A 13,822-nucleotide genomic window follows, 5' to 3' on the forward strand; every position below is an offset into this window, starting at 1 on the left:
TAAAACAAATTAGCCACAGGTTTGAGCTTCTCCTGCTACTCCAATCCATTAAAAACAACAACAATAATTAAAAAAAAAAACAGCAATGGGCCTGCTTTTATTTCCAACATAATGGGTGGAATTTCTCTTGTACTTGGAAAATGACTGATAGTCATTTATACAGTAGCAATTTCAAAGCTTGCTCTTCTTTTTCTCCTCCTCCTCCTCTTCTGCTTTTGTAGAAAAGTAGGGAGGAGATCCAAGGTCATCGGAGAATCTCCCCATACAAAGCTTCAACTTGCCAAATTGCTGATGCCACAGCCAGGAGTTGGATTAGTAATTACAGGTGTTTACAGCCCATCTTTCCAATCCGAGTTCCATCCCTGAGACTCACATGGTGGGGAGTGAACTAACTGAACTGTATGGGTACTGCCAGAAAAATAATGTTACCTGAATCCCTGTTAGAAAGTAGCACAAGGCAGACAGTGGTGCCCAGAGAGGGTCTGAGCCAGGTAAGGACAATCACTATCCATTTGGTATGTTGAAATTTTGCTATGTTGCTCACTGATCCTGGAGCTCATTAATTTGGCTAAGCTAGCTGGCCACTGAGCTCCAGGGATTCTCCCATCTCTAGCTCCCTAGCACTGGGATTATTGTCACAATCCACCATGCCTGGGCTTTTATGTGAGTGCAGGGGTCTGAATTCTGGCCCTTAAGTTTGTGCAGCAAGCACCTTACTAACTGAGCCCTCTCCACAGCCTGCACATGCCATAATAAAATGAGATATCTATGTATAGACATATACAAACATTTTGTTCTTTAAGAGTTTTATCCACTCTCCAAGAATGTCAACAAAACCCAGGGCCACCCTTGACTTGTAGTCTTAAAGGGGACTTTTTAGGAGTTTTCTGGTTCCCTTGGGCCTTTGGTTCACCATCTTTTCTTCTTCCCTTGGTCAAATAGCCATACAGATGAGCAAATAAGACATTTGGTCACAGTCTCTGTCATGCAGGGCTTTCCCTCATGAGGTTCATCTCCCTTCCTCTACCCATATCTTTCGGTATTAATTATTCAGCCATACTTCAGCCACAAACACTGTACGGTTCTTTAGTCCCCTTTGCATTAGGTGATGATTGCCAGAAAATGTATCTTCCTCTGTTATTTAAAGTGCAGTATTCATGCTATCTCTCGAGTGTTATGCTAATTTTTACCTAATATTTTCTAGAACATAGCGTTTAATTTTTTTTTCTTCTTAGCCAATAAAATAAAAGGTGGAGTAACACCTTTGTTATAGGATCCTGGCAGATCCTGGCTTGGGATCCCACCTCATTACTCCCTTGGGGACACGAGCTTAACCCTTCCCGGGTCCTACCTCACTCCTGTCAACCCTTCCTGGTTCCCTACACTACCCGTCACTTGTGCAAAGCCACTATCGCATCTAAGTGACCCCTGCAAGTCAGATGCCTAAAAGCCAGTCAGGCACCCACTGCAGTAGGTTCGAGCGGTTTGGATAGTCTGGCCAATCGCAACCCTAAACTCAGAGAGGCCGAATCGTTCGACCAATCGTAGCCCTGTACGCAAGAGGACGGATTTTCTTACCAATCGCAGCCCGGAATTCAGAGAGCCCGCAGGCCGCAGGGCGATCCCAGAGCGGTGGGCGTGGCTGAGGAAAGATGGCGGCGCCCGTGGTTCCATCCGAACCCCAGGCTTCCGGGGCTCCTCAGCCCCCCGTGTGTCTGTTGGTGTTGGGAATGGCGGGATCCGGGAAAACTACCTTTGTACAGGTGACGTGCACCGTGCGGAAGCGGTAGTGGCGCCTCAGGCCCGGGAAGAAGGGAGGAAGTTGGGGGAATCGGAGGGTCCGGGCGCGTGGTTTTCTGGGGGCTGACCTGACTCCTCTCCTTCCCGAAGCCTCGAACCCTAGCCTGGGTCACTTGAGGCTGGCTCCTGGGCAACCTTAGTGCACACTTGCTACAGCTGAACTTGGCTTGCTGCGAATTGGCAGCTTTCCGAAGGCCCGGGCCTAAAGAGTAGGGGAGTGTAACGTCTACTACACTGGTTTGCGTGAAGAGTTGTGAAAGAATCACTTCGTTCGACCTACCACGTTCTAAGCGCTGAGAGTACAGCGGCAACGAGATCGACAGGGTTCTTGCTTTCACGGAGTGAGTGTTTTAGTAGAGGAGACAGGAAGAAAAAGCCCTTTGGAAGGTCAGAGTTAGCGAAGCCGTGATGGAGAATAGGAGACAGGTACTGGAACTAGATGGCTTTCAAACTCTTCAGTGTTGAACACGCTGAGGGAAGAAGGAGATTGTTACAGATTTTATAAGCATGGTCAGTAAAGGAATGGGAATTCTCGGATCCCTTTCCTATCCTTTGGTCATCACCCTCCAACCCTGGCTCCTTGTTTTTGCAGAGGCTCACAGGACACCTGCACAACAAAGGCTGTCCACCATATGCAATCAACCTGGACCCAGCTGTGCATGAAGTCCCCTTTCCCGCCAATATTGGTGAGTGCCTGCCCGCCTGCTGGCTTCCTTTCCTTTCCTTTCCTTTTCTTGTCTTTTCTTTCTAAGCTAGCTATCTACTTTTCTTTTCTGTGGATTTGCCAGAGTTCCCGAACAGGCTTCTTGCTTATGCAAATTTATCCCCCTCTTATGCACTATCCCCGCTCACCTCTCTCACGTCCTCGATGTGTGAAACCGTTGAATTGGTTTGAGAATGAGACATGACATTAGGTCGGGCTGTCACCTGACACATGAGTCCTTTGGTTTCTTTTGTCAGAGTTTATGAGATTAGCTGTAATTCACTCTGTAGGAAGGTTCCTTCCATTTCCAAAGTTGGGTGTGTGTAAGAATATGCACTGTTCTGAGGAGAGCTTTCTGATTGAGACTATCAAAAAGATTTAAGTATTGGTGTGATCCAAAGGAGCCTGAGGCAGAATATTTAGAGTTCAGAGTCAGTCCGACTTGCATAGCCAAACCTCGTTTGGAAAAAAAAGGTGGGCGTGAGGGGTAGATTTGTTATCAAAGTGTCTGTGATCCACTAACAGGGCTCTTGGATGTCCAGGCTTCCTGATTCCTAGGCCTTAACTGTCAGGGTTAGGGTATTAAGCTTTTTTTACCCCAAATATACAAATTGGGTGGGGGATCTTGTTTTGAGAATCATAGGTTAGGTCAGGCGGTGATGGCTCACGCCTTTAATCCTAGCACCCAGGAGGAAGACACAGGCAGATCAGTTCTAAGACGGCCAGGGCTACACAGAGAAACAAAAACAAACAAACAACAACAAAAATCATTGATCATTTTGGGAATATTGGGTAACAAATTTTCTGTTTAAACTAGAGGATAAGTATGTAATATTATTCATTTACAGACTGGTGGGTAGATTTGTTTTTATTCACTTTTATTTTATGTGTATGGGTGTTTTGCCACATGCTTGTCTGCATCTGTGTGTGTCTGGTTCCTGCAGAGGCCAGAAGAGGGCACCAGGAACCCTAGAACTGGATCTACAGAGAGTTATGAGCTGCCCTGTGGGTGCTGGGAACTGAATCTGGGTCCTCCACAAGAGCTTCAAGTGCTCTTAATCACTGAGCATCTCCAACCCCTGGTGGATAGGTTGTAGTCGATCTTAGTAGACAGGCTTATAGTTCCGATGTCTGTGAATTGCCTTCATTACCATGCAGCAGCTGGTAAGAAGTCTTTGCTTATTTTGTTTTTGTATGTTGGTATGCCTGTGCATATGTCCACTACCACTGAAATTGTCCAAAACCTGTAATGTTGTTTTAGACAATATCTATCATAGCTAAGAGCTTTTGGCCTAACCTTTTCTTTCTTGGTTTGTTTGAGACAGGTCTCTCTGTGTGGTCCTGGCTGTCTTGGAATTGCTCTAGATTAGGCCAGATTTGAACTCACAGAGATCCACTTGCCTCTGTCTCCTGAGCCCTCGGATTAAAGGTGTTTGCTTCCACGCCCAGGAGTGTAAAATTCTTCCTAGGGTACTACTTGGCAGTTATCTTTAGTCAGGAAGGAAGTGTGGAGGAAGGGATAAGAAAATGCTGGCAAGATGCAGTGGCACTTCTACAATCTCAGTACTCAGTCAGGAGAGCGAGGCAGGAGAACAGCTCGGGCCACTTGGGAAGCGCAAAGTCGGTCCCGACAAGTGAGGTCATGCTTCCGAAACTAAAGTCAGCCATTCTCTCTCTTTCTCTTCCCCCTCAGATATCCGAGACACAGTGAAATATAAAGAAGTCATGAAGCAGTATCCTTTCCTCATCGGCTGCGGGACTGACGTGGCCAGGCGAGCTGCTGTCTTTCACTGCTCTGGGGGCGTGGCTTTGCCTGTCAAGTTGTGAAAGTACAAGTAGAAAACTCACATCCTTTTAAGTAATCGTATTAAGAGGATAAGATGAATAAGATGAGTGTAGGAGAGATCAGAGATTTCAGTAATACCTTCTGTTTTCTTAACATCACTCGGACTGTAAGTGCTGTCACTAAAGATCCGAGATGTGTGGCCAGCTGTTACTGCCTGGGCCCAGTGAAGTGATGTTACGGTGGCGGGTGAGACAGTCATCAGTAAAGTTACTCACAGGAATTTAGACCAGGAAGCTCGGACAAATCAATTGAGCTGTCTGCTCATGCATTCGTTTCTGCATGACACCTGACTCTCTAAGCAACTCTAGGAGGGTCGCTTGCTCCGTGAGAAATGGAATTAAGAGTGTTACACGCAGCTGTGGCTGGCCTGAAACTCTAGATTACCTGCCTTCCTCTTCCTCCTGAATGCTAGGATTAAAGGTACTGAGCTACCTTGCCACGCCTGGCTACACACACGATTTTAATTGCTGATGCCCTCAACCTGTCACTGTTTGACACGTGTGTATTCACTATTGTCTTTATCTTGTGTGGCCGGTCCTAAAACAAGAGTTTAGCAAGTAAACACTGTGGTTGTGTGATTATCAAAGACTAGGTTGCCAGCACCTGTTAATTGAACACCAATACTATAATGTGTTGGATGGATGACAAACAGGTACTAATTGTATAATCTCATATGTGCAATTTAAATCCGTAACTGAATGTTCAGATATGGACTTGGGCCAAACGGAGGTATAGTGACCTCGCTCAACCTCTTTGCTACCAGATTTGATCAGGTATGGCGTCACTTACATTTACAGACGCGACACTGTAGAATTCTGACTCTTCACCTGCTCTAGCTTGATCACATTGGTATAGAAGAATGGCAGAGATGAAGAAATATAAAAAATAAGCAGGCGTTTTGTGTAGACCGGGAAATAGCCCACGAGTGAGGTGGGATAGTTCACATTTTATATTTATAAGAAAACAAAAGTCCAAAAGACCTGAATTCTTTCTCTGGCTTACTATCAGCTTATGGCGTCACACTGGGCCTGGAGATGAGGACACAGGGCACTGTGGTCAGCTACAGCAAGGAGTGATGTGATGGCACACTGATGCTTTCTCTCTCTCTCTCTCTCTCTTTTTTTTCTTTTTTAAAGATTTATTTATTTATTATATGTAAGTTCACTGTAGCTATCTTCAGACACTCCAGAAGAGGGCGCCAGATCTCGTTACGGATGGTTGTGAGCCACCATGTGGTTGCTGGGATTTGAACTCTGGACCTTCGGAAGAACAGTCGGGTGCTCTTACCCACTGAGCCATCTCACCAGCCCCCTCTCTCTTTTTTTTCTGAGACAGGGTTTCTCTGTATAGCCCTGGCTGTCCTGGAACTCACTCTGTAGACCAGGCTGGCCTCGAACTCATAAATCTGCCTGCCTCTTCCTCCCAAGTGCTGGGATTAAAGGCATGCGCCACCACCGCCAGGCGATGCTTTTTCTCTTAACAAGTATTTGTCATCCCTTATATATTTACTCGATCACTTACTTCCATGGGAGGGAGTTATAATCATAATAATCCGATTCTGCCACTGAGACATTAACATTTGACCAAAGCCAGGTCGAGTGTGCAAGGGACCACACTGTATCATTGACAGGTTGGGTCTGGGCTCTGGGCCATCTAGGTTGCAGTGCTGCGGCTGTGGCTCTGCTTCCTTGCATCAAGGAGTCCATTACTTGGTGTCCCAGGTTGTGTTTTGAGATGGTGCCTATCATACAAGCCATCCTGGTAGGAGCCTCCAGTGTTGTGTTATAAGAAGATCCTGTTATAAGTGACATCTTTTTCTTCTAGGTGATGAAATTTATTGAGAAGGCCCAGAACACATTCAAGTAGGTGATTTCAGTTGACTACTGGTTTATTGCCTGTCATCAGTATATTCTAGACTTTAGAGAAGATTGGGAGACCTTTGAACCCTGAAGCTGTTAACTGAGACAAAGTCATTAGAAATTAAAACAAAGAAAGGTGGACAAGGAAATCATATAACACAGAGGATTTCTCCAATTCCTGTGACCCCTCCATCACTCATGGTCCAATTTACATGACGAGGAGAAACTATCAGAGGAAGACTTGCTCACTGTTTGAGGAAGTACAGTCTGCCATGATGGGAAAGACATGAATTGTGTGTGTATATATAATCCTACTGTCATTTTTCACCATTAACTATTATTAAATTTTTAATATGTTTACTTTTTCTAAGGGAGAAAGATTTTTTTTTTAAAGATTTATTTATTTATTATATGTAAGTACACTGTAGCTGTCTTCAGACACCTCCAGAAGAGGGCGCCAGATCTCGTTACGGGTGGTTGTGAGCCACCATGTGGTTGCTGGGATTTGAACTCTGGACCTTCAGAAGAGCAGTCGGGTGCTCTTACCCACTGAGCCATCTCACCAGCCCCGAGAAAGATTTTTTTAAAAAAGAGATATTCTCATTATAAAAAAATTAAGATCATGGCTCGGTAGGCAGGGGCACTTGCCACCAAGCCTGATGACCCGAGTCTGGGTCCTGGGACCATGTGGTGGAAGTAGAGAGCTCCTACACGTTGACCGCGCTCTGGCTTCCATGCGGTCTGGCGCTTGCTGTGGCTCTGCACTTAGGCATGCACACTAAGTAAATGTAACAAAAAGTTATTTAAAAGGAATACATAATATTGGAAACATGAAACTGTCACTCTCAGTCCCAGTCTCAGTCTCAGATATATATTATATATATCCTGTTATCTAGTGATTGTCATTTTACCTATTTTTTATCTATTTCTGTGCGTAAAGTATTATTACAAAGATGGGAATCCCAGCACTCGGGAGGCAGAGGCAGGCGGATTTCTGAGTTCGAGGCCAGCCTGGTCTACAAAGTGAGTGCCAGGACAGCCAGGGCTATACAGAGAAACCCTGTCTCGAAAAACCGAAAAAAAAACAAAAAACAAAGATGGGGCTATAATTGAGGTAGATTTTTGTTTTCATTAGAAAAATAACAAAACAGGTTTTTGGGCTTTTTTTTTTTTTTTTTTTTTAAGATTGCATCCTGTGGCGTTTTCTTTATAAAATGTGTTATATTTACACACTGTGCATGGATCCCCATTATTTAATTCACACCTCTCCCCACTCACTCAGTAACCCTTGATTTCCCTTTCTGTTTCCCTGGTGCCTGTCCTGTATTTATTTTCTACCTTTCTTACTGGTTTATTTTCATGGGGATTGGACCCAGGGTAGTGAACATCCTAAGCCTATGCATAGCCTGTCTTCCATCCATGCCGCCAGTTTGCCTGTTTCTTAGCATATTTTTATTAAGATACAATTTACATGACTTCCAATTGTACAAATCAGTGGTGTCTAGTACATCCACAGTATTGTGCACAGGGCTGTATAACTCTCTGCAGTCAGTTTTACAATATTGTCATCAGTTCAGAAATACTCTATAGGCAATATTTCCCCACCCCCACTCCTCCATTTCTTCCTCCCCTCCCCTCGTTCCTCATCCTGTCACTAAGAAGTCAGGGAGTTGCTGTCTGGTTTTGCTAATGTTTCATCGGTAGTGCGGTACTTCTGTAATTATGAGCTTCCTTTCTGACTGTTTACCACAGCTTGCACTGTGCAGTTTCTTCTCATTAGCATATTCGATCTGGAGCAAACTCTCGGGAATATGCAGCTTTAGGGCATGGTGGGACTGTCTGGCAGTGCACAGAGGTTATTGCAGTCAGCAGACATTTAACATTCTCTGTGATAGAATATCTTCAGAATTGCCAAAGTCTAACATTCCTTTAATGGTCTCCTTGCCCCAGATATGTCTTGATTGACACACCTGGACAGATTGAAGTATTTACCTGGTCAGCTTCGGGGACAATCATCACTGAGGCCCTGGTGAGTGTTGGATGTTGTTCATGAAGGCATCCAGCAGGCTAGTATCTCAGGCTCTGTTCCCGCATGGGACTGACTGTGAGGGAGAGGGGCTCTGCACGCCCTGTCAACAGTGGAGGAAGAGAGTATGGGAGCAAGTGATGAGCCCTCTGATTAACCCTTCACTTACTGTGTGATTCTAGGCTTCCTCATTTCCAACAGTAGTCATCTATGTCATGGATACATCACGGAGCACTAACCCAGTGACCTTCATGTCCAATATGCTTTACGCATGCAGGTAACTAGACACTGGTGGGCGTAGGGTTGCCAGGTGTGCAGCTTCTTTCTCTTTCTCTCGTTTATTTCTTTCTTACTTAATTTATTTACTTTTATTTATTTATTTATTTATTTGAGACAGAGTTTCTCTTTGTAGCTCTGGCTATTCTGGAACTCTCTTTGTGGACCATACTGGCCTCGAACACATAGAGATCCAACTGTCTCTGTCTCCTGAGTGCTAGGATAAAAGGCATAAACCATCACTGCCTGGCTCCTTCCTTATTTGCTTATTTATTTATTTAAAAAGATTTATTTATTTTTATGTATATGAGTACACTGCATCTGTCTTCAGACACACCAGAAGAGGGCATCAGACCCAATTACAGGTGGTTGTGAGCCACCATGTGGTTGCTGGGAATTGAACTCAGGACCTTTGGAAGAACAGTCAGTGCTCTTATCTACTGAGTCATTTCTCCAGCCCCCTTTTTTTTTTTTTTTTAAAGATTTATTTATTTATTATATGTAAGTACACTGTAGCTGTCTTTAGACACTCCAGAAGAGGGCACCAGATCTCGTTACGGATGGTTGTGAGCCACCGTGTGGTTGCTGGGATTTGAACTCCAGACCTTCAGAAGAGCAGTCGGGTGTTCTTACCCACTGAGCCATCTCACCAGCCCTCCAGCCCCCTTTTTTATTTTTTTTAAAAGACGTTTATTATTTATTTGTGTGTATGTGAGCCTGCATGAGTTTATGTGTATCATGTGTATGCAGGAACTTGTGGGGGCTAGAAAAAGGCGTCAGATTTATTTGAATTGGAGTTACAGGTGGTTGTGAGCCACCACGTTTGTGCTGGCAGCTGAGCCTGGGTTCCCTGTAAAAATAGTAAGTGCTCTTAACTGCTGAGCCATCCCTCTAGCTTCACTGTATCTGACTGTATCCCTCTGTTGGTTTTTGTCCTGGATATAGTGCCCTGGGTTTGTGATCATTTGCATTTACTATTCAGTTGATTGGTGTGAGTTAGGGGAAGGCTAATAAAGGGAGACATGTTCAATTGGCATTCTCTCTCAGCATCTTCTCTCCCTCACCTGTCAGAGAAAGAGGTGGGAGTTACTCCCAGCTGGGAGAGACCCAAATCTGGATAGAATAGAGTCCTCTGGTGTACATGGTGTTTAAGTTTTGTATAAGTAGCAAAAAAAGTGTTACATTAAGAGACACTAGGAATAAAAAGTTTTATCCAAGCCAGGTATGGTGTTGCGCTCATAATCAAGTCAGGAGATGAAGGGGGCAAATTCCAGGCCAGTGTGGACTAGGGAGTAAGACCTGCCAATAGCATTAAGAACAATAATAGCAGAAAGATCTTAGCATCCAGACGTGGATTATTTTATCCCAAATGTTGCATTGGGAGAGCAAAGATGCTTCATTGGGTGACGTTGAAGGAGAGCGCTAAGGAAATTGACAAAAGTTAACTTGGGGAACTTATGATAGGTCTTGGAATAAACATTATATTGGATACAAGAAATCCTGATCCACCTAGAGATTTCATGAAAGAGAACATTGTTCCACAGTCATATTATCCTGAGTGGTCACTTTATAGTGTCCGAATAGCCCAATGTCAGAGGACTGGGAACCTAGCTCAGCAGTAAGAGAGTGTGCCGCACGTTCAAGGCCTGGGTCAGCCAGCAGGACTGCAGACACTAAATCAATAAAGGGGAAGGGAAGATGAACTTTGAAAACAACTCCTGATGCATACTCTTAAGTATATATAATTTTCTCTTGTCCCTTTACCTCAGTAAATGTGAGAAGTTTTCAACCTGTAGGAGAACATTTTTGGAGACTGGGGCTGGAGAATTGCTATAAATTCCAGGACCAGCCTGGTCTGCATACTGTTATGTTCTATGCTGGTGTAGGCTACAAACTGCTTTATGTGTAAATTATATACATTTACATGGCGTTTGTGTGGATTAAAGGAGATACTATATACACATATAGAAGTGGCTAAAGAGTAACCATCCAATAACGAGTACTCAATAAATGCTCATTCCCTCCATTTGGGTAAAAAAAAAACAGAAAAGGTTGTTAATAAAATATTAACAAAAGATCAATATCACCATCTGGTATGGGCTTGGAGGGTCAGTTTCTGGCTGGATGTTGGTGGTCATTTCCCTTTGGGAGAGAGAGACTGAATTCTGTCTGAAGGTTTTCCTGTTCTCTTAGTCCCTTGAGCTCAAGTACCTTTTAGTTATTTTTGGAAACAAGTATTCTCTCTATGCCCAGGCTGGCCTTGACCTCATGAACTTCCTGCCTTTGCCTTCTGAGTGCTGGAAGTAAAAATGTGTGACATTCATTATGCCTGGCTTAAAATGCTTTTACTAACTCTGGTTCCATGGTTGGTTTTTCTTTTTGTTTTTTCAGCATCTTGTACAAAACCAAGCTGCCTTTCATTGTGGTCATGAACAAAGTGAGTGGCACCAGCAGTCTGTGGGGATCTCAGCATGCCTTTAACAGCCTTGGCTGTTAGAAGGTTTGGCTAGCAGGTGTGAAGAGGACTTCAGGCGCTGCCAGCACATTTGATTTTCCTACAGAAAGTCACAGGCACATTAGGGAAGTGGAGGCTGCCACATGGAGTGGGTATTTAGTACTGTCTCTAAATCACCTGAAATGATTGTCGGGTAGACAGAGTAACCTGTCAACCCTAGTGTACCAGTCATCCCGCAGCATCGGGGATTCTGTGTCGGTGAGGAACAAGCAGTCTACTGCAAATACTGATAGATAGATGTCTTTATGGTTGGTTGTAGTGGTGCTGGAAATGGGGCCAGAGAAGGTAAATCTATAGCTGATTAGTTCTTGACTGTTAGCACTTAAAGAAAGGTTTTTTGCTATGGGTTGGTCCATGACCTTCATCCAGGTTGCTGACGACCGCCTTCTCTCTGGCACAGACTGACATCATTGACCACAGCTTTGCCGTGGAGTGGATGCAGGATTTTGAGGCTTTCCAGGATGCCTTGAACCAAGAGACTACGTACGTCAGTAACCTGACTCGGTCCATGAGCCTGGTGTTAGATGAGTTCTACAGCTCACTCAGGGTAAATTTTACCTCCTCCTCCTCATGCTGCCAGCGGCTGCGGATGGCGTCTTCCCGCAGCCTTACCTGGCTTTGAACCAGCGTTGAATGGAGTGCTTTACATTCTGTAAGTGACCTCCATACTTCACTGTGTCGTAAAAGGTAGTTCACGGGCTGGGATGCAGCTCGGTGCAGAGCACTTCTCTAGCATGCAAATTAAGGAGACCTGTGCTTGATCCCCAATATTTCAGAAAAAGGCAAAAAGTCTGGAGCTTCACAGGCCGCACAGGAGCCCTCGTCAGAGTTTGTGATGCGGTTAAGGGGTCCGGGGAGAAGTGACATAGGCCAAGGGGAGGTAGGCAGTTGGGTCTGATGGTCGTGAGGGGAGATGCAGTGAGTGTTTGTGGAGGGTGTAGCCTATGATTTACACTGAAGGAGGAATAAGGTTTGTATAAGTGGAGCTGGGTGTGGGTGGCCCAGAACACGCAGTGGTATTGAGAGGACAGAGAGGATGAGGTTTGGTTTGATGGGGAATGAAATTGTGCAAAATGCTCAGGTTTGATCCTAATTCTATTCTATTCTTTTCTTTCCTTTCTTTTTTTTTGGGGGGGGGGTTGTTTTGTTTTTTTGTTGTTTTGGTTTTATTTTTTGAGACAGAGTTTCTCTGTGTAGCTCTGGCTATCCTGGAACTCACTCTGTAGACCAGGCTGGCCTCGAACTCAGAAATCCGCCTGCCTCTGCCTCCCACGGGTCGTGCCACCACTGTTCAGCTTAGAGGTTTCTTTTAAATTGTTGCTTTTTGTTTTTTTTCATTGACTAATTTTTATGGATTTCTGGCTAGGTAGGCCGATTTATTCAGTTTGGGCTTTGCTTTTTCCCAGAGATGTCCTAAGTATCCAAATGTGTTTTATGACTCTTTTTAATGACAGAGTTCTAGAAGCAAAATGCTCAGTATTTTAAAATATACTGCTTCTCGGCAGGTGGTGGGTGTGTCTGCTGTGATGGGCACTGGCTTCGATGAACTCTGTGCTCAGGTCACCAGTGCTGCAGAGGAGTACGAAAGGTGAGATGGGGGAGGGGCAGTCGACGCCCTGATCTTCTTACCCACCATTCTCGTCTAGCAGTCTTTTTGTCAGCATTTACAGGTTCTGTGTAAGGTGTATTTGCCTTACACTTGTACTCGACCAGACCACACTCAGGAGTGACATGTTAAAAAGACAGAAGTGTGAAGTGTTGAGTGGACTGAGAGGCTACGAGGTGGGGGTCATCCAGCCTCCTCTGTAAAGATCCACTTGTTAGACATTACAAGCTTTGTGGGCAGCATCTCAGTTCTGCATTGTATGACAGAAAACCTGTAGATAGTTTAGAAACTAATCGCCTGCAGAAACAGGCACGCCGTGAATCTGCCACCCGTGCCGCTGTATTATTTGAGGAATATTCAGCGTCCTATTAGTTGCTGACAAATAGAGACACTTCATAAATGCCAGCTACAGCTGCTGCCATTGTCAGTGGGGTCCCATTCCCCTGAAGGAAAGTAGAGCTGGCATCTCTAACCCGAGAGCATGACCTCATAGACTGCTTGGTAGCATGCTGCTCATAAGGACCACATCATGGTTGCCAGGCAACATTATTTTCCAGCTGGTTAACCATCAAGAGTTTTGTGTGTGTTTCCGAGGCTGGGGTTGGCGTCTGTTCTGTTGTCACTCAGGCCCATCACTTCCTCACACAGTGGGCTTCCCAAGCAGCAGCCCATCTTCTTGCCTGCTTCCTCACACTCTCAGTCGGGGTGCCCCATCGTTAGTCTTTGCAGCACAGCTGTCAGTATAGCAGGGCACAGAGGCCTTTAATATTTAAAGCGTAGGCCTTCTGCTGGGCAGTCTCCCAGCTACTCTAACATCCTGCCGTGGCCAGCTCTACCTCTCTGCTCCACTCTGGTTCAATTGCTCACCTCCCTGTCCCTGTGTCTTCCCACTTCTATTTCTTCTCCCAGTCTCCCTCTCTCTTGTCAGAAGACGCGCCCTCCTTTTCTACCCAGCTATTGACTATCAGCTCTTTATTACAGCCAATCAGATACAATTCTAGATTGCCTTAGATAGGTGAGGAGGAGTGAGACGTTGCAGAATATGAGACAGGTGATGATGGCCCTAGAAGTAACAGTATCAAGATTCTGCCAGCATTGAGTACACAGACACACCTTCCCATGTGTACCCCATGAGTACACAGACACACCTTCCCATGTGTACCCCATGAGTACACAGACACACCTTCCCAT

At 45.0% G+C, this 13,822-nt stretch overlaps 1 protein-coding gene across 1 annotated transcript in view; it reads left to right on the forward strand.

The window, feature by feature from the left end:
• Positions 1 to 1,627: 1,627 nt before the first annotated feature.
• Positions 1,628 to 13,822, forward strand: part of Gpn1 (GPN-loop GTPase 1) — a 19,516-nt gene continuing 7,321 nt past the window's right edge. The window contains exons 1-10 of the mRNA XM_021163496.1: positions 1,628 to 1,763; positions 2,393 to 2,486; positions 4,197 to 4,236; positions 5,056 to 5,122; positions 6,174 to 6,211; positions 8,159 to 8,237; positions 8,417 to 8,511; positions 10,902 to 10,947; positions 11,426 to 11,572; positions 12,531 to 12,613. Of these exons, the coding sequence (XP_021019155.1) occupies positions 1,653 to 1,763; positions 2,393 to 2,486; positions 4,197 to 4,236; positions 5,056 to 5,122; positions 6,174 to 6,211; positions 8,159 to 8,237; positions 8,417 to 8,511; positions 10,902 to 10,947; positions 11,426 to 11,572; positions 12,531 to 12,613 (800 nt within the window). The 5' untranslated portion in view covers positions 1,628 to 1,652. The remainder of the gene's footprint in view (positions 1,764 to 2,392; positions 2,487 to 4,196; positions 4,237 to 5,055; positions 5,123 to 6,173; positions 6,212 to 8,158; positions 8,238 to 8,416; positions 8,512 to 10,901; positions 10,948 to 11,425; positions 11,573 to 12,530; positions 12,614 to 13,822) is intronic.

The sequence above is a fragment of the Mus caroli genome, chromosome 5 (genome assembly GCF_900094665.2).
Source record: "Mus caroli chromosome 5, CAROLI_EIJ_v1.1, whole genome shotgun sequence".
NCBI classification, from domain to species: Eukaryota; Metazoa; Chordata; class Mammalia; order Rodentia; family Muridae; genus Mus; species Mus caroli.